The 10,290-nt window shown below is 49.1% G+C and overlaps 1 protein-coding gene across 1 annotated transcript in view; it reads right to left on the reverse strand.

The window, feature by feature from the left end:
- The window catches only part of UPK1A (uroplakin 1A), an 11,700-nt gene extending 1,798 nt beyond the window's left edge, over window positions 1–9,902 (reverse strand). Inside the window, exons 1-5 of the mRNA XM_006899670.1 lie at window positions 9,822–9,902; window positions 6,063–6,263; window positions 2,296–2,370; window positions 1,887–1,994; window positions 1,384–1,563 (exon numbers count right to left, since the gene is read on the reverse strand). Coding sequence (XP_006899732.1) covers window positions 1,384–1,563; window positions 1,887–1,994; window positions 2,296–2,370; window positions 6,063–6,263; window positions 9,822–9,902 — 645 coding nt within the window. The remainder of the gene's footprint in view (window positions 1–1,383; window positions 1,564–1,886; window positions 1,995–2,295; window positions 2,371–6,062; window positions 6,264–9,821) is intronic.
- Window positions 9,903–10,290: the final 388 nt, after the last annotated feature.

A 10,290-nucleotide genomic window follows, 5' to 3' on the forward strand; every position in this document is an offset into this window, starting at 1 on the left:
AGCACTGCATTTGAACAGATGAGCGGAATAAACGATTAGGAATTATATGTATGACATTATATGTATGACATTAATCTGGAATAAAGAGTAAATTGTGGGGTGAGATGGGGGAGAGGAGGAGAGAGGGATGAAAATGTTCAACAATTAAAAAAATATTATATATTTTATATATATGTTGTTGTTGTTATGTGTCGTCGAGTATATAAACTGTTCAAACCCACCAGATGCTCTGCTGGAGATGGAGGGACAGTCTTCTCCTGTACCAGTCAGATCCAATTTGATGGTACACACACATAGAATAATAAAATAAAATAAAATTTATTAAAAAAAAAAAGATGTGGGCCACCTTCCCTGGACAAGGCTGCTCGGAACTTCTGGGGGCGGGAGGTGTGATGGAAAGAATCAAGGACATTGGAAGGGTCTGGTGTGGGCTGGGCCCCGAGTGAAGGCTTAGGGAAGCAGTGGGAGAGACTAGGATGATCTAAGATGAAGCTGTAGAAACAGGGGATGAGGGTATAGAGAGGACAGACAGATGGAGAAGAGACAGAAAAGAGAAACACGGAAGGAAGCTCTCTCATTTCCATGACACCAAAGCACTCCTTAGAGGCAAGGATGATGAAACTTGGTCTTGCATATATGGGCATGTTGTTAGGAAAGGCCAGTCTTTGGAGATAAACATCATGCTGGAAAGTGTGGAACATCAAAAAAGGAGAGGAAGACCCTCAAAGAGAGGGGCTGACACAGCGGCTGTATCAGTGGACTCAAGTTTGCCAGAGATGGCGATTCAGAATGGCCTAGGACAGGGCAAGGCTCAGATCTGTCAGTCCTACGGCCCCTGTGAGTCATGGCCGACTTGACTGCACCTAATAAGAACAACCTTGCTGTTGAGAGGGAACCAGCTCAAGTCAGACCTGGCCCTCCAGTGGGTTTTGAGGGGACGTAAATCAGAAGAGGAGGCTGCCCATCTCTGTTCCAAGGAGCAGCTGAATTGTTGACCTTTGAGTTGGCAGTACAACTTCCTACCCACCAGGCCACCAGAGAAGGAAGGCGGGATGAGAAAATCAGATTGAAGGAAGAAGGTGATGGGATGGGGAGAAGATAGAAAAAGATAGAAGAAGGTGGGCGGGACAGACCAAAGGCCAAGAAAGAGACAAGGAAAGAGAGTCAGACTCAAAAAGAGAGACATAGAACCAGAAAAAGATAGACAAACAGTGAGAAGAAGGGAGAACCAGGAAGGTGCCCAGTTGGGAGAGCTGGACAGGAGGGAGAGGAAGAGGAGGAGGGAGGCGAGCCAGGAGAGCCGGGGCAGGGTGGGGGGCAGGGAGCATGGAGGCACAGGAAGCAGAGGGCCAGGTGGCAGGTCCACAGAACAGGGGCACATACTCTGATGAACAGGTAGTCCAGATGGCCCACGCGGCAGCCCTCCTCATTAAGCGGGATGAAGTTGGCCGTCCGGCGGCAGCAGAGGGGGGGCCAGGGGAAGACCACCTCTGGAGTGGACGTCCGGAAGGCTGATGTATAGTTCACCCAATCCATGGGCCCCGAGGTGCCACAGCACTCTTGCTGGAGAGAGAGGTGGGGGACAGGCAGGTTTGGGTTCAGAAAGGGCAGCCACTCACCTGAGGCCACAAAATATGGAGGGACAAACTGGACCTGGCCACACCACCCCCATGTCCTGGGATATCCTATGGGCAGTTTTAATGGCTGATCTTCACAAGCAGATTGCCAGGTCTTTCCTCCTAATCAGGAAGCTCTGCTGGAACGTCCACTGATGTTTGGTGGCATTGTGAGATGCACTGGCTAGGAATTGAACCTGGGTCTCTCGCATGGAAGTAAAAATTCTACCACTGAGCCACCACTGCCTCCTCCTGCCCATGCTGGCCCACCTCAATCATGATGCGGTCCCAGAGGCGGGTCAGCTCCTGGCCCTGGTCTGTGTCTGCACTGTAGAACGTCAGCATCTGCTTGGTGATCAGGGATGGGTTGGACACCATCTGCAAAGGGACAGGAAGAACAAGGTCTGGCGAGACTGGGTGGGAAAGGAGGGTGTTTTTCTTCAAGCCTGGACCCTACGCACTTCCCCACCCCCAATAGAGTCCCATCCCCTCCTCTGGCTCATACTCTCTGACCCCCTCTTCTGGCTCTCATAATCTCTGATCCCCCTCATCTGGCTCATATAATCTCCTCCCCTCCTCCCCTGGCTCTCAGTCGTCTCTGAAGCCCCTCCCCTGGTTCATGTAATCTCTGACTCCCCTCATCTGGCTCACATAATCTCTGACCCCTCCTCTGGCTCACGTAGTCTCGATGGGTGTAGGATGTGATGCAAGATGCACATTCAAAGATGTAGACGATGAGCATGAGCACCAGGTACTGGAGAGAGGAGGAAGGGGCAGTCAGCAGGGAAAGCTCAGGACCACTCAGAGCTGATGCTCCGGTGGGTTCCAGAGGCTGGAGATCACACGGGAGGAGACTGCCCATCTTCCTCCCTTGGAGCCGCTGGTGGATTTGAAGCACTGGAGAGGATCACCCTTTGGGAGACCAGCACAACTCCACAAGGCCTAAGCCACCAGAGCCCCATCATGTCAGGAAAAGGCCCATGAAATCCCACCTTCTGAAGGGCATATCTGTAAGCAGAAATGTAACTTTCAAGTAAACTACAGGGCTAGTAAAATGTATACAAAAGACCACGCCTTCTCTTGGAGGATCTTTCTCTTTGTGGCTGACCCTCGTCACCCAAGTACAATGTCCTTCTTCAGAGACTGGTCCCACCTGACAACATGCCCACAGTGTGTGAGACAAGGTCTCACCATCCTCGCCTCTAAGCAGCACATGCAGTTAGCACCTCTTTCAATACAGATTTGTTTGTTCTTTGGATAAATTCCTGGTAGACTTGCAATCATTAGAGTAAATGCACGTTACCAAAAGCAAAGGAAATAACAGATACATTCTCCAGACAATTAGATGTAAGCACGGATTGTTATTGTTGTTAGGCATCATAGAGCCAAGTACGTAGTGAACAGCAGATCTGAACCTGCCCTATCCTGTGCCATGCTCACACCTGTGACACACTTGAGCCCTTTGTGACAGTGTCACCGTGCACAGGCTGGGCCCTGGAAAACCAACATGTTGAAAATGGCACAAGATCAGAGGTGTTATGTTGTTGCGTGCTGACCCACAGCTGACCTTTCACTGGCTTTTCAGAAGCAGTAAGTGGGGTGGGAGGAAACTGCCCAGCCTTCTCCCAGAAGCAGCTGGTGGATTCGAACCATGTGCTTTCAGGATTGCAGTGCAAGCTTCTTACCAATATAAATAGGAGATGAGGTCACCTACCATCAAACGGTATTAACAAATGTCCAGAAATTAGGGATCATTTTGCAAAGCATGCCAATGACATAGTCCTTTGCGCAAGTCCATTGCAATGGAGTCAGAAACGACCCTCCAGCAGGTTCTCGGCAACTGTCAACCTCACCGGAGGAAATTGCCCACCCAGAGCCGCTCGTGGGCTCGTGGGCTTGCAGAGAAGAGCCATGTTTGGGTTAGCAGCACAGTTCTCTGCGGACCAGAGCTCCCTATGACGGGGTCGTTGTACTTTTAAAAGCAGTTCCTTAGTTGCTGCTAAATGAAAAGTAAGCTCCTGTTTTCACCCCTCACCCAGAGACTCAGGGAGCCCTGGCCTGCGGCTGCGACAGGCCTGCGGGTGCGGAAGGCTCGCCCCAGCCGGTGGGGAAAGCGGAACAAGCTCGACTGCTTTAAAACAACGTCCTCATCGCCCCAAGAAATGTGCACTCAAATATCTACAAGCTGAATGGAAATGTGCACTCAAATATTTACAAGCTGAATGGTTTGATGTTTGGAATTTGTTTTCCAGTGGGGGGTTGGGGACCAGCAGAGGGACGAGGTGCTGCGGTCCCGGGCTGGGGCTGTCGGAACGGAGCCGGGTAAAGAGGAGGCCCGCTCTGCGCTCACTCGGTCAGTCTAGTGGAAAACTTTTTTTTTCTCTCTCTCACTGCAGTCGAGGTGCAGGACTCACCTAACCCTCCAAGGGGTTCCCACCTCCGTAAACCAAACAGGGGGGGACGCAGCTGCAGGAGAGGCAGGGCGCAAGGGACTAAGCTGAGAGAGCTCCCTTTCTAAAAAGTAGTTGGGTGAATTTTCGTAGTTTTGGTTAAATTTTTGTGACAGAGAATAAGCAAGATGGTTTGGGGTTGTTTTTTTTTTTCAAACAAAGAAAAAGCTCTCCTATAGATGAAGCTCTCTCAAAAAATCCACAACCATCCCGCCAAAAAAACCTCCAAAACAATAACTCCGAACAAAAACACCCACACAATCTCAAAAGCCAAACCAGCAAAGCGTTCTGGTGGCTGGCAGGCAGGGAGTTTTGCTACTAACCCAAAGCTGAGCCTCTCAGATCCACTATCTCAATTTAAGGAGAGGAATTCTGGTGGCTTAGGGGTAAGGAGTTGTGTGCTTCCAACACAAAGGTGTGTAGTTCGAATCCACCAACTGGAGAAAGACGAGTAATTTCCTCCTGTGTGATTTTAAAACCCGCAGAAGGGTCAGCTATGAGTTAGTTCCAACTCAACCGCAAATAACGCCATTTTACTCAAGGCAGAGCCGCAGTCCTCACCAACACGTCCACAGTCCCCTCACATCTTTGCTCCCCTCACTTTGTAGCCCCTACTGCCTTCCCTTCCCCACCCCCATGGACTCTTCTCCTCCCTCCTCCTTCCTGCCCTACTTCCCTTAGTCCAGCCACACAGCCTCTAAATTCCTTCCTCTTCCCTCTTCCTGAAACACCTTTCCCCAGACACATCCATGCAGGACTCCTTCAGGTGTTTACTTTGGTTGTGAGACCCTCCCTTTCCCTTCACCCTCCGCATTCCCCTTCCCAGTCACTGTCTCCTCCAACAGAACTCATGTTTGAATGTGGTTTGTGTATTACCAGAGCCTCAGGGCACAGGGTTTGTATTCAGCAGGCATTTGTGAAATATGCAGCCAGTGTGTTATGTATTGAACTGCCCATCCAAAGGTTCGTGGTTCAAACCCACCAGCTCCTCAGTGGGAGACAGACAGATGGGTAATCTCCTCTAGTCAACATTGACATCCTCAGTAACTGAGGCCAGCGGGTCACCATGAGCTGAAATCAACTCAACAGCAGTTTGGGGCATTTTTTTGCCCTGGAAGGCTGGATGAGCTATCTTTCAGGAGAAATATGGGCTATCTCTTCCCACACAACTTACAGCCTCAGAAAACCTGCTGGAGAGGTGGATTTGTTTTGGGCGTCTAAAAGGTCCCCTATTGTAGAGGAAGGACAGACAGGTCAGACAGGCTGGGACTGGAAGCCCTTTTCTTTCAACCATGTGGGCTGGCCTCATCTGGTAAAGCACTCAGCGCTGAGGGCACCTGGAAGGGCTCAGGGAGCTCATGTGTCTAAATCACATAGCCTGGTGTTAAGCATGTGACACTGTGGGCTGTTGGCAGAAGTTAAGAGCCCAGACTCAAGAGCTGAATTGCTTGGGTTCACATCCCAGCTCTGTCACTTGTTTGTTGTGTGACCCTGACTAAGTGGCTTCTCTGAGACTCAGTTTCAATATCTGCTAAATGAACTCATTGTAACAATAATAATACTTGGCTCATAGCAGTCTATGACAGTAAGTGGACTCATCCACAAAAAAAACACCCCAAAACCATTTAGAACAATAGGTAGTGAGCACTTGGCAAATGCTGCCTGCACTGTTGTTACTGCTGCTGTTGTTGAAAGATTTCATGAGCACAGACTCTGGAAATAGACTAGCTGAGGGTCAAATCCCAGCCCCACTACAGAGGAAGGGCATTGTCCTGGCCAGTGCCCCTCTTTTCCTGTGCCCTAATTCTCTTCTTTGCAAAACAAGGCCATCAGCAGAACTTGGGGTCATTGGGAAATTGCAAGCAATGATGCCCGTGTCTGAGTGAGCTGTCCTGGCGAGCAGGGCCAGCAGGCGGGGCTCATCACCCAGACTCTGCGATGAGGGGATGAGGGTCACAGCGCCATTTCATCCCCGCCCCTGCTTTCAGGATCTCACCAGTAGGATCATGGAGCGACGACGGCAGAGCGCAGCGCCCACACCGAAGCTGGCCACCACGAAGAAGGAGAAGCCACAGAAGATGGCAATCCAGGCACCGGCGAAGACGTCATCCTTGCCCGAGACCCCCATCAGCGGGTACATGCGATACTGGTCAGCTGTCACCCATACAGTCTCGGCAAACAGGGCCAGGCCTGACAACTGGACAGAGAAGCCTGTTAGAAAGTGCCACTCAGGGCCAGCGGCTCCGTGAATGGTGATTCACTGAGTGTCCACTGCCCTCTTCTTAGTCAAATAAACAGAATAACAGCAACAAAGCCATCACTCTCCCAGCACTTGGGGGGGGGTGGGGGGCTGGCTGAGGGGAGATGCCACAGCGAAGCCTGGAGCACCTGCCTGGACGGGGGAACACTGGGTAGACTCGCTTGCCCTTAACAGTGTTGTTATTAAATTTGAAAATTGCAAATAAATCCATTCTTGGATTCAGCAGTTCTCAGCAATCTATGTGATAGAGACACAACTGCTTACAGGAAATGAAAACACTAATAGTCCTTCTTTACAAGCCCACAGGGTCCTTCCCTGCAGCACTGTGGGCACTGGGGCCAGAAAACCAGGTGGATACTGCACAGCTGTGGACATGATCAGGAATGAGGGCGATGTGGAGTGGAGTGACCCACAGGCTGGACCACTAGGGGGGAAGTGGGGATGTGAAATGAGCGACATTTTGGAATAGATGTGTCTGTACATTTCTATTTGCCTAAAGTAATACTGGAGAAGCTAAAAATCAAGTTACCCATAGGGGTGAGGGATAGGAAGGAAGGAGGGACCTCTCAAAAGTCCCAAAGAGCAACAATGTCTATCTGGAGACTCAGGTGCGCCTGATCCAGGCCATGGTCTTCACATTACTTGCTATGCATCACAGAGCTGGGCAATGACCAAAGATGACAGAAGAAGAATTGAAGCCTTTGAGTTGTGGTGCTGAAGAAGAGTATTGAACATACCATGGACCGCCAAGAGAACAAATGGATTTATCCTGGAGAGGGTGAAACCATGCTGCTCCTTGGAGGCAAGGATTTTGAAGCTGTCTCTCACATACTTTAAGTATATGGCCAAGAGGGACCAGTCCTTGGAGAAAGACATCATGCTTGGGAGGGTGGAGGGACAGTGCAGGAGAGGAAGACCCTGAATGAGAGGGATTGACACAGTAACTGGGGTAATGGGGGTAGGTGTGTCGGAGACAGTAAGACTGACTCAGTATAGAACAGGGTTCAGGCTATGAGTCACAGGCAACTTGATGGCATATTACAACAATAGTAAAGTATGTTCTTTTATATGAAAATGGTGCAGAAAGCTAAGAAGGAACCCCCTGCCCTCCCAAAACTAAAGCCAAAGCAAAGGCATTAAAGGCCAAGAAGGCCGTCCTACAGTGCATCCACAACAACAAAAAAGAAGATCTGAGAGCTCTGGTGGCCTAGTGGCAAGAAGCTGCACTGCAATTCCAGAGGTGAGCAGTTCAAATCCACTAGATGCTCTGCTGGAGGAGGGACAATCTCCTCCTGTACCAGTCAGATCCAATTTGATGATACACACAAAAAATTAAAAAAAAAAAAGATCCGCATGTCACCCACTTCAGGCAGCCTAAGACTCTGAAGGCATCCCAAATATCCCCAGAACAAACAAGTTTGACCACTATGCCATCATCATGTTTCCCCTGACCATAAAGAAGACAGAAAATAACAACACATTTGTGTTCATTGTGGATGTCAAGGCCAACAAATACCAAATCAAACAAGCTGTAAAGAAGTTCTATGACAATGATGTGGCCAAGGTCAACATCTTGATTAGGCCTGATAGAGAGAAGAAGGCTTGTTCGACTTGACTATGATGCTTTGTATGTTGCCAACAAAATTGGGATTATCTAACCTGAGTCCAGCTGGCTAATTCTAAATACTAATTTTTCTTAACATAAAAATCAAACAAACAAAAATAATCATAATATATAATATAATATAACATAGCACTTACTATTGAGTCTAAAGGGAGCGCTGGTGGCTTAGTGGTAAGGAATTGCAATGCCAACACAAAGGTACATTGTTTGAATCCACCAGCTGCTTCACAGTAAAAAGATGGCAATCTCCTCTCGAGCAATTTACTGCCTCTGAAAACCTGCTAGGGAGTCAGCTATGGATCGGCTCCAACTCGATAGCACTCAGCAAGTCTGAGTCTAAGGAATTGCTTTGATTAAGATGTTACTTTAAAGACTAGGGTGCACCTGACCAAAGCCATTGCCTTTTCATTTGCTTCCTGTGCATCTGAAAGTTGAACAGCATGTAAGAAAAGGAAGACCAAAGAAGAATTGGTGCCTTTGAATTGTGGTGTTGGAGGAGAGCGCCGCATGCCCCACGGCCTGCCAGAACAAACAAAGCTGTCTTGGAAGCAGTGCCAACTCAGTGCCCCTTAGAGGCAAGGATGGTGACATTCAACCTCACACTTCGGGCATGTTGTCAGGAAGGGTCAGTCCTTGGAAGAAGACATCGTGCAGGGGAAGGGCAGTCAGCAACAAAGAGGAAGACAATGAGATGGGTTGGACACAGTGACTGCAGCAATGGACAGAGCACGAGAGAGATTGTGGGATGGTGCAGGATAGGACCAAGCTCTGATCTGTTGTTCACAGAGTCGGCACCTAACAACAACAATTATTATGCAGTACCATTGCGATGTCTCTCTCTCACTGCTGCATCATTGCTGAATCAGAACCAACTTCGCTGACCCTCCAGGTTTCTGAGGCTGTAAATACCTGGAAGGAGATCATCCATCTTTTTTACCAGTATTATTAAGACCAATATAGAGAGGACTGAGGTGTCACTATTATATACTCATTAGTTCAACAATCTATTTCATTCTCACAGCACCTTGCAAATAAAACAGAGGCCTAGAGAGGTTGTCATTGACTCTAATTCACATATGTAGGAAAATGGAGGAGGCAGGATTTGAACCTCAGCTGTCTAACTCCAGAGCCATGCGCATGTACTCACTTTAAAAAGAAACAAAATTCCCACGTAGACCAAAACATATAGTTACCACTCAGAGAACACTGATGACCTAGTGGTAAAGAGTTACCAATCCAGAGGCAGACAGTTCGAACCCTCAGCTGCTCTGTGAGAGAAAGATGGGCAATCTCTTGGATGAATGCCAGGGGGAGGTGGCATTGGGGTTCCAGTCTGTACGGCTTTAACTGAAGAGTCTGCAGCACTGGCTTGCTGGGGAGAGTTCTGGGCCCTGATCCCACCCCAGGCTCAAATTTGCCCCTATTTTGCCATATACCCATTAACTTGGACACTGCCATTGAGCTGTTTCCTACTCCTATTGTTCTGTGCTTTCAAATCAGAATTGACTCCCAGCTGCCCCTCCAGCAGGTTTTCAGAGGCTATAAACCACATAGGTGGAGAATGCCCATCTTTCTTCCCAATGAGCAGCTGGTGGATTCAAACCATGTGCGTTTGAGTTATTAGTACAGCTCCTTACCACTAGGCCACCAGAGCTCCTTTTCCTATTCCTAATCATCTTCTATTGGATTTCCAAGATAACTTTTAATAAGAGGAGACCTATCAATTTTTCTCCCAAAGAGCTGCCCCTGGTGGATTTGAACCGCTGGTGACTCTCAGCTTTTTTCATCAACAGCACAACACTCTACAGTCTAAGCTACCAGAGCTCCCACGTCCATTTAACACCATGGTACTGGGGGTGGGGAGGTCTCACCAGAATAATGATATTGCCCACAACCAGCAGCCCCACCACAAATGGAGATCCTTTCTCTGCCTCGGCCGCTGCAGAAGCCATGGTCCTGCCTGGGACAGAAGAGCAGGAAGGAGGCTGGGTAGAGGCTAGGATAGGAGGGAAGATCCCCTCAACCCACTTCCTTCCCTTCATGGTCCCACTTCCAGGTCTTGCTTCTGAGTCTCTACTGCATCCAGATCTCTTGCCTACAACCCTGCTGGTAAATGCTAATCTGAGACCCATTTTACAGAAGAGGAAACCAAAGCTCAGGCAAAGCATGAGCACTCAAAGCTGTCCCCTCCCTGAGCTCCAGGCCTTCCCATCACCAGTCCCTGCTCCTGGGGGCTGCAGCCAGACCTCCAGACCCCTCCTCACCTTCTCTGCCTGAAGCCTCTCTGGCCACTGTGGCTTTCTATATACGCACAGGCCCCTCCTTGAACCAATGTACCAG

The sequence above is a fragment of the Elephantulus edwardii genome, unplaced genomic scaffold (assembly GCF_000299155.1).
Source record: "Elephantulus edwardii isolate Elephantulus edwardi_28Jun2011 unplaced genomic scaffold, EleEdw1.0 scaffold00266, whole genome shotgun sequence".
NCBI lineage: Eukaryota > Metazoa > Chordata > Mammalia > Macroscelidea > Macroscelididae > Elephantulus > Elephantulus edwardii.